A 22714-nucleotide genomic window follows, 5' to 3' on the forward strand; every position below is an offset into this window, starting at 1 on the left:
AGGCTACCTTTTGCTCCATTTTCTGCTCACTCCTCCTAATGGCTTGGTGAAATAACAAACCAGCCACCTGACTTATTTCTTCTATTTTTAGGCCTAGTTTCCAGTACCATTCTTCCACTGATTCAGTGAGTAACTTAGGTAGCCCCCTAAGAGTGTAGGTGTTTCATCACTGAGCTTATCCTGGCTATCATTCTGTTATTCTTGGCTGTTTCCAGATTTAATTTTTTTCTAAAAATATTTCAGTGAGTCATACCACAGGTAGATATACATATTTTTTAATATTTCAGTGGTAGATAACATTTCTGTGGTAGTAATGCTAATGCTGTTTGATTTTTATAGCTGATTTGATGGAGCTGGACATGGCCATGGAGCCAGACAGAAAAGCAGCTGTTAGTCACTGGCAGCAACAGTCTTACCTGGACTCTGGAATCCATTCTGGTGCCACTACCACAGCTCCTTCCCTGAGTGGTAAAGGCAATCCTGAGGAGGAAGACGTGGATACTACCCAGCAAGTCCTGTACGAGTGGGAACAGGGATTTTCTCAGTCCTTCACGCAAGAACAAGTAGCTGGTACGAGTATTATCGCCTTACTGAAAGTCAAATGCAGCTTTGAGAATAAGTTATCCTTATAAAAGTTAGTGTATAATAGCTTAAATAAAATGGTGTGGTAAAGAAAAGTCATCGTCACCTTTTAGGGTAGCAAGTATTCAGGGTGAATGCTGAATTGTGGGTCGTGAGTGTTGAATTTACCTTTTCCAGATATTGATGGACAGTATGCAATGACTCGAGCTCAGAGGGTACGAGCTGCCATGTTTCCTGAGACATTAGATGAGGGTATGCAGATCCCGTCTACACAGTTTGATGCTGCTCATCCCACTAACGTTCAGCGTTTGGCTGAACCATCACAGATGCTGAAACATGCAGTTGTAAATTTGATTAACTATCAAGATGATGCCGAACTTGCCACGCGTGCAATCCCTGAGTTGACAAAACTGCTAAATGATGAGGACCAGGTTAGTAGTGACATTGCTAGCCTTTTAATCTGCTTTGAAGGAAACTCTCGAGGAAGTAGTCTCAAAATGTTTACCTAATATCAGTATTTGAAAACTAATGATGTCTCTTAATTCCTGTACATTATAGGTGGTGGTGAATAAAGCAGCAGTTATGGTCCATCAGCTTTCTAAAAAGGAAGCTTCCAGACACGCCATCATGCGTTCTCCTCAGATGGTGTCTGCTATTGTACGTACTATGCAGAATACAAATGATGTGGAAACAGCTCGTTGTACTGCTGGGACCTTGCACAATCTTTCCCATCATCGTGAGGGCTTGCTGGCCATCTTTAAGTAAAATCCTGCCCTGGTGAAGATGCTTGGGTAAGAAAACATGGTCAGGATGCTTGAAGCTAACAAGGAGAAGAGTGCGATCACAACATTTCTGATGAGGCTTTTTTCTTTTTTGCAGTTCACCGGTGGATTCTGTATTGTTTTATGCCATTACAACTCTTCACAACCTTTTATTGCATCAGGAGGGAGCTAAAATGGCAGTGCGTTTAGCTGGCGGACTGCAGAAAATGGTCGCCTTGCTCAACAAAACAAACGTTAAATTCTTGGCTATTACGACAGACTGCCTTCAGATTTTAGCTTATGGCAATCAAGAGAGCAAGGTAAAAGAATTGTCTGAATGTGGTTGTCATGGGGTTTTGGAGACCTCTAGTGTAATGTCGTTCTGTGGACTTTTGTAAATTGTCTGCTTTACCCTTTTTGTATGTATCCTAGAAAAGTTAGACATTTCTTTAAATATTTGACTTATCTCTATGTAAAGCACTGTGCTAGGCACTGTGCTAGGGATATGCGGACAAGCTCCTCTCGGAGCTTTCATTCTTGAGTGGAATATACTGAAATAATAACCAAATTACTATTTAATTCATGTGCTGGGAGGAAGTAAAGCAACTATGAGAGCACATAAGTGAACCAGACCCTGTTTGGAGGGTTCAGGGAGATCTCTTGGAGGAAGTGATAGTTAAGTTCAGCTCTCTAGCATGAGAAGAGATTGGCTAGGTGAAGGTCATGGAGAGGAAAAGACGTCTTGTGGGAGGGATATGGCAAGTTTTGGGAATTCAAGACATACACAGAAAGGAAGAGGAGAGGTTTGAGGTGAGAGTGTTGAGATAGGCACGGCAGATCCTGCGGGCTTTGCAGACCGTGCCAGAAGAACAGTGTGAAGCAGTCGTTTAATTTTCGGCAGAGGCATGAATGAAGCGATAAGATTTGTTTTTAGAAAACCTGGGTAGTTGGGAGGTGGGGGCATGCAGGGAAGTAAAGGGCAGGAACGAATGATTATTTTATTGTGTGTTATCTCTTTGTAAGGTAGATGTGGTTAGGAAAAGCAAAGAACCAAATCATTAGGAGTTTTTAAAATGCCTGTTTTGGTTTAAATTTTCAGCAAATCAGCTCTAATACAACTTCATATCTGGGCGTTACTGTTGCATAGCAACACAGTTTTCTTTTTCTTTTGCTGTGATCGGTGTGGGAAGAAGAAAATTGGGCCAGAGTTGATACATTCTTGGGAGGATTGAGATGCCTGACTTTGAGTGGAATGCTGTAGAAGGAGGGGTTAAATAGGGCCCCAGTATGAGGGTCTGAGTAATGGGGTCTAGGATTTAAGTCAATGGCAAGCTAGCTGAAACTTTTATATAATAAAATAGATTGGTATTATAGTATGGCTTTTCTTAGGCATTTGATCCAGATTCCACAACTGACGAATATATATATGTCTTTCTAGCTGATCATTCTGGCTAGCGGTGGACCTCAAGCTTTAGTAAATATAATGAGGACCTACACTTATGAGAAGCTACTGTGGACCACAAGCAGAGTACTGAAGGTGCTGTCTGTCTGCTCTAGTAATAAGCCGGCTATTGTAGAAGCTGGTAAGTATACATGTCTATTCTGAATCCTTGTGCACAGCATCAGCGTTTCTAATTAGATTATCATTCTTAGGAACTTGACCTTAATGGGCTGAAAGTAGTATTCAGGTTTGTAGCCAAGATGACATTCAGACAAAGTTATGTGTTCTGTATGACACCGACTTTGAGGCTGTTTAAACCTGGTTTAGCCAGAGTTATTAACCATAAAAAATGACAGCTAATACTTGGCTTAATAAAATTTGTTTTTAATTTTGGTTGTGGGCAAACCCAAGATTCGTTTTGCCATTAGACCTGTGAATATATAGGAGAAATTATGTTACAATATATTTTATTAATGTATAGTCGTATGTAGCAAAGTGATTTTCTTAATTGGTAGTGGATGCTCACGAGTACTTTTATTTTTACTGTCTGGTGAGAGTGATAGAAATATGCAAAATGATGGGGTGGTTACAAATGAATAAGTTAATAAGAGAAACAAATAGCAAATAGTGATAAAGAATTAATGAAGGGTGGGGAGAAGAGGCTTCCCTGAGAAGATGTTAAATGGAATTACAGGGTGAGAGGGCACTTATTATTTATATGAGAGCTGGAGAGTGAGAGAAAACCATCACGTGTTATATCCTGAAGATAGGAAAGGGATTGTTCACTTCCAGGTGAGAGAGTCTGTGTAACTAGAACTTGGTAATGGGATGAATAGCTAAGACGAAGTTGATGAGCTAGGCAGGGTCATACCATGCAGGACTTCTCAGTCTTCGTAAGATTTTATTCAAGCTTTATTCCACCTTTGGAACCATAAATGTAGAATGTTTAGGTCAGTTTGGAATAGTAGCTTGGATCCAGATTCTAAAAGGTCCCTTAAGGTTATGCTAAAGAATTTGGTCTTTATCTTATAGTGAATGAGAAGCTGTTGTTGATGGTTTTTAAGCGTTGGCATAGCATCACAATGGAGTCTTTGGAATATGAATACTGTATTGTATGACAGTTTGAATAGACCGTAGGCAAGCAGGCCTGGCCACCGAGACGTGTTACAAACTTCTAGGAATGAAGTTGTTGGTATTAAAAATAGACGGCAAAGGACGAATGTTTGAGACTTTGGAAGACTCCATAGAATGTGATAATGCAGGGACTAAAGATGCAACCAAAAGTGGTTTGTGGTGGGGAGAACATTAGTCCATGGAACTACCAGAATGGGTTGTTTAATTTGTATAAAATAATTTAAGAAGTTCACATATTCATAGTGACTAAAAGGTCAGTGGGTAGCTGGAAATGTATGGTGCTGGAATGTAAGAGAAGTATGGGCTCGGGATTTGGGAGTTGCTTTTTAGTGTATGGGGTCAAGGTCTCAGTAAGTGAGGTAGGTGGAAGGTGCTTCAAAGTCATTTGCATGGGATGTTTACTCTAGACCTGCTGAATCAGAATGTGTGTTTTTAAAGTCTGTGCAGGCTATTCTGATGGGCGTCTGGAGTTAAAATCCACTCTCTTAGAGTTAATAGTTACAGTAGAGGAAAAAAATCTTTGAGGGAGAGAAGGTAGAGATGAATCTAGTCATTTACAGATACTGAGTATCAATCAGCCTTGTGTAGGTCACTAATTAGTAGCTGGAGCTACTATGAGAAAGGAACCAGATAGGGATGATCTTTGTCTTGTAGGGAAGGTAGACTTAATTATAGTTCTGATAAATACTATGAAGGAAAAGTACAGAGTGCCATGAGAATTATAGCAAGTCGATTTAACCTAATTTGCGTAAGTTGAACAAACCGGAAAAAATGAACAAAGAGACAAGGGAAAGTCTCTCTCTCTCTGCATTCAGCAGTGATTTCAGTGGGAGATTGACGGGTGAAGTTAAGCCAGTGTGCGGGGAATCGAGCTTCCGTTTGGACCCCTGCCAGTGTAAATGTCCTGCATTATCAGGCTCCTAAACATGGCAGGTTGTGAGCCTTTGGGGCATGTATTTTGGATGTCTTTTATATAGTCCCTGGCAGTAAGGGTCTCACTTCATTCTTTTTGGATTGTTCTTGCCTCAGGAGTTCACATGGCTCCTTCAGGTCTTTGCTCAGGTGACACTTCACACTAAGGTGCCCTGATTACCCTACTTAAAGCTGTAGCCCCTTCCTTTGTCTTGGGTTTTTTTCCTGTAGCACTTAACATCACCTGACATACTATATAGTTTATTAATTGTATATTTGTGTATTGTCTGCGTCCAACGAAACCATGTGAGGGTAGGGATTTTAGTATATTTTGCTGAGTGATATAGCTCCACCTCAAAATAGGGCCTGGTATTAATAATATTTTTTTGAAGTGATTGATTAGGTGAAAGAAAATAAGTACTAGGAATATTACCTACAGTGGAAATAACAAAAGCTTTTTCCATATAAGGAAGGAATAGTAGATATTTGACAGAAGTTGTTGCAAGTTGAGATGAATTGGAAAGGAAAGGGAAACTGAGGAGCTTTCTAGAAAATAAAAGGAAATAAAGGACTTGGAGGGGATAAGCTTTGGCAGTAAAGAGGGACCCCTCTTTAGGTGTCTAGAGAAGACACTTAGGGCTGATTGGAATTGCTAGCTAATGGCCGTTGCCTTAGATCTTTTTTGATATTCTAGGTGGAATGCAAGCTTTAGGACTTCACCTGACAGATCCAAGTCAGCGCCTTGTTCAGAACTGTCTTTGGACTCTTAGGAATCTTTCAGATGCTGCAACTAAGCAGGTAAATTCTGAGTAAACTGGTGTCTTGGCAATAAGAGTCAAGATGACTATATACTGAGCATCTGGTTTTATTCCATAGGAAGGGATGGAAGGTCTTCTTGGAACCCTTGTTCAGCTGCTGGGCTCCGATGATATCAATGTGGTCACTTGTGCCGCTGGAATTCTCTCTAATCTCACTTGCAATAATTACAAGAACAAGATGATGGTGTGCCAAGTGGGTGGTATAGAGGCCCTCGTGCGTACTGTCCTTCGTGCGGGTGATAGGGAGGACATCACTGAGCCTGCCATCTGTGCTCTTCGTCATCTGACCAGTCGACACCAGGAAGCAGAGATGGCCCAGAATGCTGTTCGCCTTCACTATGGACTACCAGTTGTGGTTAAACTCCTACACCCACCATCCCACTGGCCTCTGATAAAGGTAAATTGCCAAAATAGAAGATGGCAGACTGAAAATGAGCCATGTCCATCTAGTAGGCTCTCTGGGCATAAGGGATTGATAAATAGGAATTGTATTCCTTAGTGGATAGGAAATATGGCTGGGATGAGGTGGGGTTTTGAAGTGTCAACCTGATATCAGTAACTTAGGTGTGGGAATTTTAACCTAAGAAAGTGATTTTGTTGTGTTACATGCCAGTTCTTTATTCTTCCTTCTTATCTACAGGCTACTGTTGGATTGATTCGAAATCTTGCCCTTTGTCCGGCAAATCATGCACCTTTGCGTGAGCAGGGTGCCATTCCACGCCTAGTTCAGTTACTGGTTCGTGCACATCAGGACACCCAGCGCCGTACGTCTATGGGCGGAACACAGCAGCAGTTCGTGGTAAGTTAACCTTAATAGTGACACCTGGATATTTAAAGGAATGCATAAATCCATGGTATCCTGAATTTCTCTGGTCATTGGCTCCCTCCATCCTCTTTCCTGTGGGAAGGGCTGCTTGCTGTTTGTGTGGCTACAGATAAGATTAGAAGTTATGTGGCCCGTAGGGTCTTTCGTTAGACATCTCCTTTGTATCTTTGGATCATCAGTCTCACGAAGGAAGTGTGGGGTGTGATTTACTGCTGTGGGGTTAGGTACTTCATAGAGTGTTGTCATTTAATCCGTACACAGGTTCACTTCTTAGGAAGTAGCGGGGCCATACTTTGAATCCACAGACGTCTTGATTTCAAAGCCTCTTTTTCTCTACTACAACATGAGTTTTACCTATAAATATTTAACATGCCTTTTACTATCTCTTCCTAAGAGTGGTTTAAACTATTTACATGTACCTGAGATTACCAACATTTCAAGAATAAGTAGTAGCATTTCTGGAATCTTTACCCATAATCTCACCCTAAAGTTTTGACGTCTAGTTTGCAGTCTTAAAATTAGCTTCGTTACAAGTAAAGACATTGCCGAGACCTCAGAAGTTAACAAGACCTTCGAAGAGTCACTTGTTGACTTCTGTAACAAAGAGCTGTTAAATGCATGCACTTAGTAGGGGCTTTGCCTTCCCCATTCATTACTTTCAGTATTGGCCTGGGTCTGCGAGGTGGCTTAATGAAATGCAGAGTACCATCTTCTATTTTAAATCTCTTTGTTAGAAAGAAAAGAGTTTTTGTGTCCTTAACAAGAATCAAGTTGTTTATAAAAGAGGCAGAATCGTAGCCATTTAAAAAGTTTAGATAGGGAAAGCAGATAGCACTTACATTTTGCAAAAAGGTAACTACCTTCTCTCATCCAGGCTGTCAGCTGAGTAGTCTGGAGGAGGTGAGGAGTGGATTTTTTCTGCTGGCAGCTCAGTAGAAGTTTAGTAGTTGACGATAAAACTTTGCTAAGTTTTCACCAAATACACATATGTGCACCGCCATGGAGCATGTGAAAGGACATCGGCATAGTCAGAGCATTGCTTTTCCATCGTTGTGTGTCTTGTCTTTCTAGTTCTCCCTTATCTAGAGTGGTGGGTGCCCTCACTGTGGGAAGTCCTCCCTGGGATTCGGGTGTATGGAAGTTGTACCTCACGGTGCACAGCACTGTGGGCATGGGCTGCCCCAGAGTCCCCTTTCAGTGACATTCAACTTAATGAAATCCTCCTTCACTCCCAAACTAATTGCACATTCTGGGGAACTGGGTGTTTAATGTGAATAATTAGTAATTGCTACTCAGAAGGTCCTTCAGGTTTAAAACTTTAGGAAGGCGAATGCCCCGTTGGTGAGCTATGTTTCTGCTCGGTAGGAGGGGGTCCGCATGGAAGAAATAGTTGAAGGTTGTACCGGAGCCCTTCACATCCTAGCTCGCGATGTTCACAACCGAATCGTAATCAGAGGACTGAATACCATTCCATTGTTCGTGCAGGTATGTTGGTTTTAAGTGGTGTTCTAGATTTTATATTTAAGATATTTCAAGATTTTAATAAGCACATTTTCAGGAAATTAGGGACCAAAGGGCATCAACATTTCACTTTCATTTATAAAATGATGACACCACTCTGCCCATACCCCTTGCCAAGGTATGGAAACTAGAGTCTCAATGTACAATGTTCTCTATGTTGAATACATTTAATTTTATGAAAAGTCCATGGTGGGAGGCAGTAGGAGAAACACTGGGATGAAAGGCCTCATGAACAGGGAGGAGACTTTGTGCTCCACTTTTTGGGGTGCTCAATTTTGGAGGATGAGAGCTGGCCTGGGCTGCCAGAGCACCGGCCTCCAACAAACCCTGGGTTTTCCAAGTCTTAGCTTGACAAAACTCTCTGAAGAAAGGATTTGTAGCTAAAAAATTTCTAGAAAACCAGCGCTCCAGCACATTAAACTCTTTGGAAAATAAATTCAGAGAATGCAGTCTTGGGCTGCATAATGACATTTCGGTTAACGAAGGACTGTATGTGCCATGATGGTCCCATAGGAGTATAGTGGAGGTGGAAAATTCATACCCTGCGGTGTCGTAACACACCACTTCACTTGCGTTTGTGGGGATGCTGGTGTAAATCTGTATTGACCATCGTGTTAGGATTGCCCACAGTATTCAGCGCAGTGACATGCTGTACAGGTTTGTAGTTCAGAGCAACAGGCTCTCCTGTACAGCCCAGGTGTGTAGCTGATGAGACCATGTGGGTTAGTGCAAGTGCTCTCTATCCCCTTTAGTAAGCAGGGTGTGACCGTTAAGATTTAATACAAGTAGTATGAACGCCACCTACACTCCGCATTGGGAATGTTTGCACCACAGTGGGGTGCTTGCTGTGTTTTAATTTAATTAGGTGTTGTTTGTGTGTTTTCTCCTTAGCTGCTTTATTCTCCCATTGAAAATATCCAAAGAGTAGCTGCGGGGGTCCTCTGCGAACTTGCTCAGGACAAGGAGGCTGCGGAAGCTATCGAAGCCGAGGGAGCCACAGCCCCTCTGACAGAGTTGCTTCACTCCAGGAATGAGGGCGTGGGTAAGCAGGAAAGGAGGGGGAGCCACGCCTTCAGCCGGTGTACACAGTGAAGCCTCAGTTTTTCCTTAAGGGCCTTTCTCTCTGTCCTGTCTTAGCAACATATGCAGCTGCTGTTTTGTTCCGAATGTCTGAGGACAAGCCACAGGACTATAAGAAACGGCTTTCAGTCGAGCTGACCAGTTCTCTGTTCAGAACGGAGCCCATGGCTTGGAATGAGGTAGGCAGTGTGCACGCGCTTATTTGTTTGTCTGCTAGGGCAGGTAAGGCATTTGTGGTTTCCCCTCAGAACTTTCAGTGCGCATTCAGTTGTGTCAGCTATGTCCTTGGCTGGAATATTCGTTCTTATGCTACATTAGCAGCTACTGTGAGGAGGAAAACCACAGCTTTAAATAGCCCGTTCAAAATGAACAAGTTATACTGCTTAGCCTAGAACTCATAAGGGAGGGAGATGAAACAGTTCTATCAGATTAAAAACCATTTTTCAAAAAGGTGTAAGGAAAGAGGCAGTCTCTTAAATCCTATTAGTTGGAGGTCAGTTTATCAGCTTTTTTTAATGCTCAGTTTTCATCTTCTTTTCCACTTGAATTGCTGTGAATTTGTCTTTAGTATTTGTCCTCAGTACAGAGTTGTTCACTGAAACTTTAGAACCACCCGGAAAGTTTATTTAGTTATGGTATAAAGTAATAGTGTATTATATTGGTCGGATGAATGGAAAGAGATCCTATATATTGTTAGGTTAAAAAAAAACAAACCAAAACACATTGCCCAACAGTGAGAGATGTGTTAGTTGGGTTTTTATAGGCAACCTTAACATGTCCCAGCTTGAGCTCTAAACTTTCCCCTCCCCGCTTTCCCCAAACCTGTTTGTTCCTGTCGTCATATTCTCCATCTTAGTTAACGGCAACTTCGTCCTTCCAGCTACTTGGGCTAAAAATTATTTCATATAACATGTTCTGTTGTAGGGAGACACTTTGCCTGTTTACTGTTGTATCTCTAGCACTTAAAATGTGCCTGACACATAGTAAGTACTTAATATATACTTATTGAAAGAATAAAGTAGTGAATATTTTTAACACTATGCAACGGGAAAACATGTTTCTCTAGGTATCAGTGGTTAATCTTTGAGGGGTAGAGTTTGAAGTGTATATTGTATACTTCTGTATTTTGAAGTAATTCTGTATTTTCTAAGTATTTCTGTAATGTTTGAGTTCATTTTTTTTTTGTAATCTGCAAATAGGTATGTTTTCAGAATATTAGAGAGTATGCTTTGAGTATTTTCATTTTGCTTCCTTGCCTTATACCTGTTTATGTAGACCGCTGATCTTGGACTTGATATCGGTGCCCAGGGAGAACCCCTTGGATATCGCCAGGATGGTACGTGTCTCATACTTCTCAGTTACCTCCAGATCAAAGCTACAGTTCTAGAGCTTTGTCAGAAGAGCTGGTTTGCTTATCTGGAAAACCAGTGTTGGCAGGAAAGTAGTGTTAGCAATTAAAGGCAGTTCTTAAGTTCCAGAGTTAGCAACAGTATCTTTAATGGAGCTAGGGAATTCTGAGCCACACTCTGAGCAAGCAACAGGATCACACCAACAGTACATGTTACTGGTGCCGGGCCTCTGCCCTGTAGGATGTTAGTGTCACCTGGCTTTTCACTTGCTTTTTTTTTTTGTCAGAGAAGCCATAATATCTGTGTCTACAACTTAGCCAGGAAGTGGGCATATGGGAAGCTTCTGTCCCCAAGCTTAGATCTGGAGTAGATATTTATAGTTGTTTTGTCAAGGTTTTCTGAAAAGCTCATTGAATTTTCAGTAATGGAGATGGAGCCATGGGGTAGACCACTAATAGCTATAACTATTCATCTTAACTGGTTATTCCTAATTATTAAACCACTAAAGCCTATAAGCTTCTTACCTTGACAGACATATATATAAATGTCAGCCCTTAAGATAAAACATGCAAAAGTTTCAATGGAAATAGTGTCTTGAGTTTTCTCAGTACTTTTGTGGGTCCTGCCTGGACTTTTCACCAGATAGGGCGTATCTGCCAGACTTCCTTGTCATTGCCTTCGTCTCCTGCCCGAGCCTTTTTGATGCCTGGGGTCAGGAGAGTTGGGAGTCATACACAGTAGGTTGCTGCTGCTCCCCTGAGGAGCTTTATGTCTCTGCCTGTGCAAATGCAAAATGTTCAGGGGCAAACTGATGGGAGGACTAGAACCTGCCGGTCTGCCTTTTCTGGAAACAGACCTCATGTAGGCCCATGGGTGGCCTGGCATTGGGTAGTTACTTGGCTGAAGAGGCTAGAAAGCAGTGCTTTCTGACTAGTATGCTGCCACGGATCCTTAGCCTCAGTGTAACCTTTTATGTCTTTCTCTTCCCTCTCTGGCCCCTTTTGTCACCACCCTGGCTCTTCTAGATCCCAGCTATCGTTCTTTTCACTCTGGTGGATATGGCCAGGATGCCTTGGGTATGGACCCCATGATGGAGCATGAGATGGGTGGCCACCACCCTGGTGCTGACTATCCAGTGGATGGGCTGCCAGATCTGGGGCATGCCCAGGACCTCATGGATGGGCTGCCTCCAGGTGACAGCAATCAGCTGGCCTGGTTTGATACTGACCTGTAAATCATCCTTTAGGTAAGAAGTTAGAAAAGCCAGTTTGGGTAAAATACTTTTACTCTGCCTACAGAACTTCAGAAAGACTTGGTTGGTAGGGTGGGAGTGGTTTAGGCCTACTTGTAAATCTGTCACAAAAAACAGATACATACTTTGAAAGGAGATGTCTTAGAACATTTGAATGTTCTCAGATTTCCGGTTGTTACGTGGTCATGTGTGGAAGTTATTAACTTTGATGTTTTTTTGCCACAGCTTTTGCAACTTAATACTCAAATGAGTAACATTTGCGGTTTTAAACATTAATAGCAGCCTTTCTCTCTTTATACAGCTGTTTTGTCTGAACTTGCATTGTGATTGGCCTGTAGAGTTGCTGAGAGGGCTCGAGGGGTGGGCTGGTATCTCAGAAAGTGCCTGACACACTAACCAAGCTGAGTTTCCTATGGGAACAATTGAAGTAAACTTTTTGTTCTGGTCCTTTTTGGTCGAGGAGTAACAATACAAATGGATTTTGGGAGTGACTCAAGAAGTGAAGAATGCACAAGAATGGATCACAAGATGGAATTTATCAAACTCTAGCCTTGCTTGTTAAATTTTTTTTTAATATCTGTAATGGTACTGACTTTGCTTGCTTTGAAGTAGCTCTTTAATTTTTTTTTGCAGTAACTGTTAGTTTTTTAAGTCTCGTAGTGTTAAGTTATAGTGAATACTGCTACAGCAATTTCTAATTTTTAAGAATTGAGTAATGGTGTAGAACACTAATTCATAATCACTCTAATTGTAATCTGAATAAAGTGTAACATTGTGTAGCCTTTTTGTATAAAATAGACAAATAGAAATGGTCCAATTAGTTTCCTTTTTAATATGCTTAAAATAAGCAGGTGGATCTATTTCATGTTTTTGATCAAAAACTTTATTTGGGATACGTATGGGTAGGGTAAATCAGTAAGAGGTGTTATTCAGAACCTTGTTTTGGACAGTTTACCAGTTGCCTTTTATCCCAAAGTTGTTGTAACCTGCTGTGATACGATGCTTCAAGAGAAAATGCGGTTATAAAAATGGTTCAGAATTAAACTTTTAATTCATTCGATTGTGTCTTTTTTTTTCCTTATTAAATGGTTTGCGAGGATAATGAGTTGATTGAGGTCAGCGTGAGGAAAACATACACTGTGAACTAATTTATGTTATAAATAATAGAGCTTTACCTCTAGAGGGGATTGTTAGCCAATTTTAGCATTTAGCTCTGGGTTAAATGGCACCAAAAATTGTTTCAGCTTTGAACACTGTGATTGAGCGAGCCTTTGCTTGTGTAAGAGGAGAGATTCTGCCATCGCCAACTGAAGGACTCTGGGTTTGGACTTTTGCCAAGACTCCAGCCTGGTCTCTCGCTGTGGTCATGTGTATAATCTTGCACAAGTGACCAGCCTGTCTCCTTAATTCAAAGGCATCTAGTCTTTGGGCTACATAGAGCAAAACTGAAGGCCACACAGACATCCCCACTCCAGGTTCCTCGGATGGTTTCAGTCCATTAAGGTAATAATGAAGAATTAACTATCTGATTGGATTTCAAGCACCTTCACATAAGTGTGACTCATTTAGAGAGGGGAATTCCTTCAACTCCACTTTGAACTGATAATTAAGATGGTTTAAGTGCTGATGTTTATCTAAACATAATCAGAGAGAAGCAGAATGGGCCTATTTCCACCTATCTGCCAGCTGGTCCTGTCATCCTGGTGGTGGGTCTGACAAGTTAGCTCATCCCTTAGGGCAGAGTCAGTGGACCTGTTAAGACTTGTGTTTTGGTCTTTAAAGAGTCAGTGTTTTGTGCTCGGGCAGGCTGTTACTGATTCACTGTATTTTTATTAAGATCATGACTATTAGATAATACACATTCGGTTCCTTTTTGTTGAGGATCAGCTTCATCTGGGGGAGGACCTTTTGTGAAAACCTCACATTCCTCACTGTGGTCTGAAATGTAATTGGTGTTGGAAAGGAAACATCTTTATAACCCAGTGAGGCGACAGGTCTCAGGTTTTGCTCAGTGTCACAGACCCAAGCCAGTACTGCAGAAGCTTAACAGAAAGCGGCTTAGCAGGGTGTTTCATTTAAAGAACTTTTTAAAACCAGAAAACATTTTCAGAACTTTCCCTAAAATCACATTTTGAAGTTCCATTTAAGAACTTAGTATGGAAATTAATCTGAGCGAGGTGCTTCTGCATTGTGCTTAGAAGTAACGGAGGGCCGAGGACAGCCTCTCCGGAGAGTGAGGAAGACGCTTAAAAGCAAGGCTGGGGGCAGCGGGTACTGTCGCTGGCAGCGAGATGCAGACGGAGGGAAAGGTGTAGAACAGCTGCGTAGCCATTTGGGTAAAACTGAAATTAATGCAGAAAATTCCATGACCAACAAAATATCAAAATTTTAAAAAGATTTTTCTTTTGCCTCAAGGTCCGGTATGGCTTAGTGCGTGACTGCCCACACTGGAAGCTTATGTGTCTGTCCAACAATCACTTCATTTATACGAGTGGCCACGCTGCTGTAAAAAACTATGACCCGTACACAATAGTATGACTATATCTCAGACTCGATATTAAACAAAAGCAGGACATAAATACATGTAGTAGGTCTTCACTGATCCACAGAAGAAGGGCAGACTGTCTTGAAATCATCCATGGATGGCCAAAGTAAAAGGCAGAGCGATTAGATTATTGCAAAAATCAGAATAGTGGTTACCTGGGGACAGAGGTGCCTAGGACATTTGATTTCACTGCAGTGACCACCGCTGAGCTGATGAAGTTTTTTCATGTTGAAGGTAGATACTCTAGACCTGAGGCTTTGATCTAATTTGAATCCTTGAGATAAATAAGCTCTTGTTTTGATTACTGTGATACAGACAGATCTGAATTGTGCTGTTTGGTTTAATAAGCAAAGAGCCCAGGTGACCAGCTGCAGTCAGTTAGTTGTTCTAGTCAGTGAGACTCTAACTGCTTCGAGTGACTCGTCCACTGAGGGCGATTGGAAAATGACGGAGGGGGACAAGGATGAGGCTGAAAAAGAGCTGCTTTTACCTATCAGCGTCCTGGGTGCTGTCCACTCCACCTCCCATCGTGAGACTCCGGTAAGCTCGAGGGAGGTGACACGTCCACATCTGTGTCTGGTCCAATAAAAGGCCAGGAGTGGCGAGTGTAAGGCCAGCCTTCCAGGTCCCATGGGGACTCCACACCTCCCTGGTCCTCGTTCTAGGCCACGCTGCTTTTTGTTCCCACATCTCCCTCTAGGCCTCACAGGAGCTTGAGGTTGTTGGGCCCCCCTAAATTTTGGCTAGTCTTGTTCCCATCGCACTGCAGACAGCTCTCCAGGGGGCAAAGCCCCTTTCTCCCACCTCAGCCCCCGCACAGGTCCATACATCAGAGATTTAGTTCTACATCTTCTGTTGCTAGGAGAGGGAGAAGGGCATCTGGCTTCAAGTGGAGGCAGGGTTCCTCCTCCTGTGACTTGCTTTGGACAAGAGTCTGGGCCACCAGAGCCCCATTTTCTGAGCCATACTACAGGGATGATACCTGCCCAGCATTCATAGAACTGACCCGAGACCCTCCTCAGATAATGCAGAACACCTCAGGGGAATAAGGTTAACTAAGGGGCTGGACACATACAAAGAACGCAAGACAGTAAATTCTGTTGCTGCATTCAACAGACCTGTGTCCTGAGCTGCCCCAGGTAACTCGGCTCCTCAGGATACCTGTGGCCAGTCACTTCACATGGTTCTTCACAGGGACAGTTCCCTGGGTACTGACTCCGGCTGGAAGTTCAGGCACGGTCTTGAAGCTTCGGGCCCGCTGCCGGTCGGGGGAGGGAGGCGGCCTTGTGCCACCAGCACTCTTGCTGCCTCCTCTGCCTCCTGCCTCTGTGACTTCAGTGGTTTCAGGGACGCCATTCATCTCTGGGAGGCCCAGCCAGTGGGTCGTAGCCAGTTAAGAGTGAACAGCTGAAGCTTGGAGGGGAAAGGTCTGAGCCCCTTGTCACTGCCAGGATCTTGAGGGCTCTGAGGGGGCCAGCTCTTTCCTCACACCCGGAGCCAGCCTGGGGAGCCCAATGAGGGGATGGGCCTCACACGGGGAGGGCACGGAAGGCTACCCGCCCTCAGCCTCCCGCTGCCTGCCCGGCCAGCCTCACAGCCCCTCCCTCTGAGCTCTGGTACTGGGGCTGCTGCCTTCCATTGGATGCCTTCGTGAGAATGACGAAAAAGACCCCCCAGTCCAGGTGGACATAGCATCACACCAGAGGACCAGGCTTAGCATGGGCCAGCTTTAGTACTCTGGCCCCTCGGCAGTCAGCGGCACTGCTTGGGACCCTCCTCCTCGCCCCTGGCCTTTCTCACAGCGGTGCTGTGGGGCTCGGCCAGTAACGGTCAACTCAGGTTCTGGAATGTTAACACCTTCCTGTGTTACCTTAAACAGAGTCCTCCCTGCTCAGCAGAAAGGGAAGTGGTGCTTCCATCACTCTGACTACTTCTGGCGGGGACGCTAGGTCAGGACTCAGCTGGTTCACCGAGAACTGAATGGAGAACAGGTTTCCTTGGGAAATGGAGGCCTGTGCCTGTTTCTGGACCCAGCAGGCAAAGCGACTGGAGCTAAAGGCCCCGCCTCTGGCTGCCCCATCAGCTAGCTCCCCACCGCCACCCCGGGAACACAGGCAGAGCCAGGCGGGCCAGGGCCACGTGGGTACACAGCCCGGTGACGGGCACGCGGCCCAGCAGGACTTACCACAGGCAGTGAGGAGGCTGTGCGTGATCAGGCAGAACCGCCTACTCCCGGGTGGGACACCCTCTTATACCCCAACAACTACTTACAGCTCAAGCTCTGGACACGCCACTTGGGGACACACAAGGGCTGCGGAGTCAGAGTCCTGAGCTCAACCGAGCAAGTGGACCGGCTTCTCTGAGACTCGTTTCCTCAGCTCTGAAATGCAGCTAAGAAGGCCTGCTCTGCAGGCTGTGGGGATTAAATGCGGTCACTCCCATACTTGCCTTTGACAGAGCTGGGTGCAGGGCTGCTGTGTTCATTAGAAAGCCAGGTGGAAGTTGGCGGACTACCCAGATCACTGGCAAAGGGGCTGGCTGTTGGTGGCAGCAAGACAGCTTCCTGGGATGTGCAGTCGGTGGGGCCATTTCTGCCGGTCCCACCCATCTCCTGTGCATGGTGGCTGCCGCCTGGGACAGAACCGGGGCAGTGTTTATCAGGGCAAACCCCACCTTTTATACACAGGGCACCCCAGCTGGGAGAAGGGGTTGCAGCTTTTGGTCTAGTCTAGCCCTTTCATTTGGCAGATTGGGAAACAGGCCTCAGAGACCAAGGAACGGCCTCAATCTGCTTTGAGCTGCCCAGGACCCACCCTCCCTTCCAGTCCAGATTCAGAGAATGCCTGCCTCAGTACAACAGCCCAGCACCTTTGCAGACTCCACCAGATACTTTCATGGGCTCGACTCCGACCTAGGAGGTTCTGAGGGCGTATGTGAGGGAACAGGAAGAAGCTAGAAGGTTTCAAGGGTACAGGGCTAAATGGTGGCAGCTGGGGGGACGACTCATAATGTCATCAACCCATCTAGATGGGCGGACGTTCAAGGAAGCCAGTATTCCTCGAGCAAACTTAACTAAGTGTGCCAGGACTGTTGGAATCAGTTTGTCCCCAAAATGCAGAAGCCAGGCAGCCTGGCAAAGGTGGGGAAGACAAGAGGCTAAAACTAGCTTCCAAAGGCCTGCTCGGGCCGCGCTCGAGAGCGTTCAGGCCTGGTCCTGCCTTTCACCTCTCAGTGGAGAGGGACGCTTACAGATGCAGGAGGGCTGGGGACGGTGGCTTCTCCACTGGTCTAGCACAGGCAGCTCAGGCTTTAGAGGAGGCCGGCCGGCCCACACAGAGAAGGAAGGACGTCCTGAGAACAGCTGGCAAGCCTGGGGCTCCCAGATGCGTCCCCCAGGAACCGAGGAGCTCTATTCTGAGTCGGTTTTCCGGGGCCCAGAGTGAGCGCACCTCAGCCGGAAGGTTCTGGGTTCAGCTGACTTTATTAGGTCCAAGTACAGCTGCAGGTGTCGATGTGGCAGACGTGCTGGGGCGCTGACCTTGCCCGTGTCGCGAGGGCTGGTGCAGCAGGGTGGGCCTGCGTTCGGTGCCTCCTTGCCTAGCGTCCAGCAGCTTGGAGGATTTCCAGGGCCAAGGAAGCCACCGTACTGTCGGCAGATGAACTGGGAGAAAAACCAAGGTAGAGACCCTTGTCATCTGCAGGTGAAGTGCCTCCTCCTCCGGAGGAGCTGCTGTGTGACGGGCCAGCTGCTTCCTAGAGCTGCCTCCTGTGCGGCATGTCCCGAGAAGCAGACACAGGGTTCCCAGGCTGGGAGGTGAGAAGCCCCCAGCCCACAGCCCGACTGGGGCCCAGACCTGGCCCTGTCAGCACCCTGAGAGGCACGAGCTCCTGGCCCTGCCACCACTCAACATCTGAACTACCTGGCCAGGTGCACGGATGCTGAACTGTGAGGCAAGTCGGGCAGCAGCCAGGGTCCCTTCCATGCGAGTCCTGCGCAGCGCCCGCCTGCAGCTGCCTGTGCGAAAAGCCCAAGATCCCAGACGCACTCCAAGCGCCATCTGCCCTGCTCCGTCTCACCATCTCCGGGCCAATCAGGCAGGAGCTCTGGGTTTCTTATTCTCATAGGTGTGGATGTATAATTAAGAGCTTAAAATGGAAACTTTGTTACTGGAGCAAATTGAGACACATTAAACCTGTGCCTTAACTGTTAGCAAAGAAATGAATGACACAGCAGTGTGCCTTGAAGTATAAAATTAGCTCGTGGCACACTCTCAACTACATGGAAATAGAGCCATAGCCACATAACTGGGGGTGGGGGGCTGCATAAAGGAGGTGGGTCATGGTGGGAGGGGGCCGCAGTCAGGAGGCCATGCCAGGCATCCCTGCTCTGCATCAAAGCTCCCGAGGGACAGTGGGAATGTGGCTGAACCCAGCCCACTCCCCGCTGAGCCCAGGCTGGTCTGGTGTAGTCACGCTGCCCACCCTGCCCACCACAGCAGCCTCAGAAGGCCCACTGGCTGGCGAAGAGGGCACAGCAACCTCTGGCAGGGCCACATTAAATGGAGAACACTGCCACCCACTCATTCTTGGTCAACACAAAAAAATCTTTTCTTATTCGGCCATCGAAACAAAACTCCAATGAGACAACTTCATAGCAGCAACCTCCCACCCATCGCAGGATCTGCCCGGTGAAGTCATTTCAGTTACTGGGGTGTCGGCTGTGGGTGCAGGAGAGGCTGCCAGCTTCATGGAGCACTGAGCTTTGTTTCGTTACATCTGGTCCAAATTTAGGTCCAGCTCTCCCAAACTGGTGCAGCATGAGGATGTGCCGACTTCAGCCTGAAGGCAGACGGAGACCCTGCCACACAGCAGGCTGGAGGGGAAGGGCTCCGAGGGGCTGTCCACTGAGCCCCGCTCCTCCCAATGCTCCCACGGCTGCCTCAGCACAGATCTGCTCAGAGTGGCGTCGCCACGGCTCTCTGCACAGGCCTGCGGTTGGACATCACATGCTTTTCGTAAACCAGTCTAGCAGAAGGCCCATGGCCCAGCCATGGCGTCGCCGTCCACACCTTAACACCATGGGGGCTGAGCGGGGTGCAGGAGGCTCTTCCCGTTAGTCAGCCTGTCCTTCCCTCAACTCACAGGAACCACAGATAAGAAGCTACTTTTCTGATTTAACCTAAGGAAGAAAGGGGCGGGGTGAACCCCTGCCCAGTCCAGGATTAAGTGCCAAAAGGTTGGCTGCAGCTCAGCCTTCTCCACAGACTCACCTCAGCAATACCTCTCCTCAGTCATGCGTTTTTCTTCAAATGAATACCCATCCTAAAACACCTGGGAGATTTCCGACAACCCGGTGGTTCTGAAAACATGCCACTGGAGAATGCCAGGCAGCCATGCCCAGTGAAGGCCAGGTACCCCTCAGGAGGCGGGCCTTCTCCCCAGGGTGGGGACAGCAGCTGGGGCTCAGGGGACCTCTGGCCACCTCCCTCAGCTCGGGCAGCAGTGGTCTGAGCGAGGAGGGGGAACCGCATTCACTGAGTCACTCGTCAAACCTCCCGAGCCCCCACCACGTGCCAGGCTCTGTTGCGCGTGGTGAGCCGTTACACAGCGCCAGCTGATGGCAGCATGGGCACCTGGGGACGACTTTCTCTTTGTCCCATGCAGATTTTCTTTGGTCACTTGGCACTAACATTTTAAATAAACTAAGACTTGTAAGCCCTACCCCCACCACCCGCTGCCACCTCTCAAGTTCAAGGGTGCAGGGGTGCGTGTCGTGGGATGAACCCTCCCTGTGGCGTTCATCCTACGGAGCATGAGCCTCAGCATCGCTGTGGGGCTGGCGAGGCGCCAGTCCCCACCTTCACAGTGTGTGGCATGCGCCTGCGTGATGAGGCCGCCCTGGCTGTGCACCTCACTTCCAGGATGTTCTAGATGCTCTAGAGCGGAGGGCTGGGAGGCTGACCTTGTCTCGCACCGTCAGATTCTGGGCATCAGAGTCTGCAGGTTCTAGGTTTTCCTTCTGAAGCAAGGCAGCCTGGTGCGGTAGGACTGGCCGAGCGGCCGGTTCTGACCCTGGCCCTGCCCAGGCCTCCAGACCCTCTGCAGGGTGGGGATTATGGTACCTCTGGCCTGGCCACTGATGGAGGGCCATGTGTACACAAGCGGGTACTGCCTTTCTTACGAGGTTCATCACATCTCTCACCTGGCGTCCCCTCCCACCTGGTCGTAATCCACAACCCTCATCTCTACTCCCGAATGATGTAAACACTGCCTCCCCCACCAGCAGGGCGAAGACTTTCTGCTTATCTCCCTCCTGCGGATCCTCCTCCTGCATGGTAGGGATTCCCAGGAGTGCAGAGCCGCCCTTCCCACACTGGGCAAGAAAATCTAGAAGGGGGTGGTCGCTGGTGTGCAGGGGGGTGTGGGGGGACAGCACAGGAGGGGAGACTGCACTGCTCCTCTGAGCCCCCCAGGAATATTACTTACTCGCCGGCCCGCGCCAGCCGCTCCAGGGCCTGCAGGAGGCTGCCTGCATTCCTGAGGCTCTCCAGGTGCTTCTCATTGGAGGTGATCTGCAAGGGAGCAAGAAGAACATGGTCAGGTTGCCATCCTGACTGAGGTCCCACTAGATGGGCACCCTGAGTCTCAGGCTACCTGTGGCTTTGGGGAGGATGTCTTCAGTCCCACCCCACAGGATGCTGCTGACCGTCCCACGTGTCTTTCCTGTTTCTCCCGGGACGCAGGCAGTGGTGACCCTTGGGGATGAGCATGAGGGAGTCGGCTGGGGATGTGCCAGTCAAGGTGGGGTGCCTCCCTAGGTCCCTCTGGAGGCTGTGTGTTCCAGAAGCCTGAACTTTCCAGTCAAAGCACATTACGAGTGAACTTTCCAGGTGTCAGTCAATGCTAGGACACAGAAGGTCCCTGTGTCCTTGGTGCCCTGAGCCCAACACAGCTCTTTCATATGGATAGAAGGATGATTCTAGGTGCCTGACAATCTGAGGAGCCTGAGAGAAGCAGCACTAATAACCAAACCAGGGCAACCCCCTTCCCCAGTATCCTGAGAAGTATGCCCTTGCCCGCTGCTACAGTCCCGGGAGAAACAGGAAAGACACGTGCACATCCCTGACTCTGCAGCATCCATGTGCGGAATCATGAACTCAGGGCTGGAAGGGACATAATGGGTGTTGACCAAGCCGTGGCTTCCAGAAACCTAATGCAGCTCCCCCATAAAATGCGCCCACGTCCTGCAAGGCAGGTAAATTAACTTGATTCTAGCGTTGGACTTGCCCCTCTTAACTCCCCAGTCATTCCAATTTTTATCCCGATTGTTATTTTAAACTATTTGTAATAAATTTGTATGGCACTTTACACTTTGCAGTTTCCTGTGCGTTTTCTCGTTTCTCCTTTCCCACGGCCTCATCTTCTAGGGCAAGCACGTCGCGTGTTTTATAGACGAGGTAGTGGCAGCTCAGTAAGACTAAGGGGTGCATGTGGAGCCTGAGCCTATCTATCCAGGAAGCGTGACCCAGCCTGGCCTCAGCTGACTGTGCTGCTCAACACGTTCTGTGTCTTTCCACTCGATCATAGCAACAAGGCTGATGACCATCTCTCTAGTTCTCAAAAAGACTGAACATTTCTTAATCAATCAGTCATGGTGCCAGGAAGGTCACAGGCGTAATTAACCTTTAACATGGACTCTGAATTACATGTGAATGACTTTGCGCCTTCACTGAGATCCTGTCCCACTGCCTGAGTGTGCCAGAGACCGGCTGCCAGCCCAACCGCATCAGGTGTGATTTCTGCAAAGATGTGCATCTTAAAAGAGCTGCATGTAAACTTCTGAAATCACACCCAACTTGATGAGTTCACAAGGGCTGCTGTTTGAAAATCTCAGCTGTAGTTGAATCATGTCTGAAGCAAGCACAGACTTATACTGAACGGTTCAACACTGAGAATTCCCACCTGGTTCTTCTCAAAACTGTGCCTCACACAGCTCGGCTGAGTTACATCCAGACTCCCTTCCCCGACTGCCCCACCATGGACTGTGTGTAGAGCCTGTGCTCCAAAACATCACGCCACGAGTTGCAAAGAAATAACAAGCCTACAGTCACTCATAGGCTAGTTAGTAAGTGCAAACAGAAAATACAGTGAGAATGCGATCAAAGGCAGGGACCAAAATAGCACTGTGCGCAGCTGACATAAATGTAGATATAAACAAAGCCAAAAGAATTAATTTAAAACGATGTGATCTGGCCCCTGAACTGAACTCTTATTAATAACACGCTCTGTTGTCCTGTATACAAAGACAAGTTAATTAGAAAACAAAAAACTTAAGTAATATCAATCAGAGGTTCTAGTTCTGGGTAAAAGGAAAAAAAAACCCATGCCACCCTTTCTCTCCCCCTGAGTGCAACTATAAAACCTGAACAGAATGCGTGGACAGCTATTTGAGAACAATGAAAAGCAAACAGCAAAGGGCCAGGCAGGTTAGGG

The 22714-nt window shown here is 46.7% G+C and overlaps 2 protein-coding genes across 2 annotated transcripts in view; one reads left to right on the top strand and one right to left on the bottom strand.

Moving 5' to 3' along the window:
• The window catches only part of CTNNB1 (catenin beta 1), a 35034-nt gene extending 22298 nt beyond the window's left edge, over window positions 1-12736 (top strand). The window contains 13 exon segments of the mRNA XM_006914817.3: window positions 340-570; window positions 760-1013; window positions 1141-1373; window positions 1462-1663; window positions 2782-2926; window positions 5525-5628; window positions 5707-6045; window positions 6289-6447; window positions 7840-7959; window positions 8887-9037; window positions 9133-9254; window positions 10351-10411; window positions 11450-12736. Coding sequence (XP_006914879.1) covers window positions 340-570; window positions 760-1013; window positions 1141-1373; window positions 1462-1663; window positions 2782-2926; window positions 5525-5628; window positions 5707-6045; window positions 6289-6447; window positions 7840-7959; window positions 8887-9037; window positions 9133-9254; window positions 10351-10411; window positions 11450-11658 — 2330 coding nt within the window. The 3' untranslated portion in view covers window positions 11659-12736.
• ULK4 (unc-51 like kinase 4) overlaps window positions 12542-22714 on the bottom strand; it is a 386787-nt gene continuing 376614 nt past the window's right edge. Inside the window, 2 exon segments of the mRNA XM_015591710.2 lie at window positions 12542-17882; window positions 20708-20793. Coding sequence (XP_015447196.1) covers window positions 17819-17882; window positions 20708-20793 — 150 coding nt within the window. The 3' untranslated portion in view covers window positions 12542-17818.

Source organism: Pteropus alecto, unplaced genomic scaffold (assembly GCF_000325575.1).
Source record: "Pteropus alecto unplaced genomic scaffold, ASM32557v1 scaffold156, whole genome shotgun sequence".
NCBI lineage: Eukaryota > Metazoa > Chordata > Mammalia > Chiroptera > Pteropodidae > Pteropus > Pteropus alecto.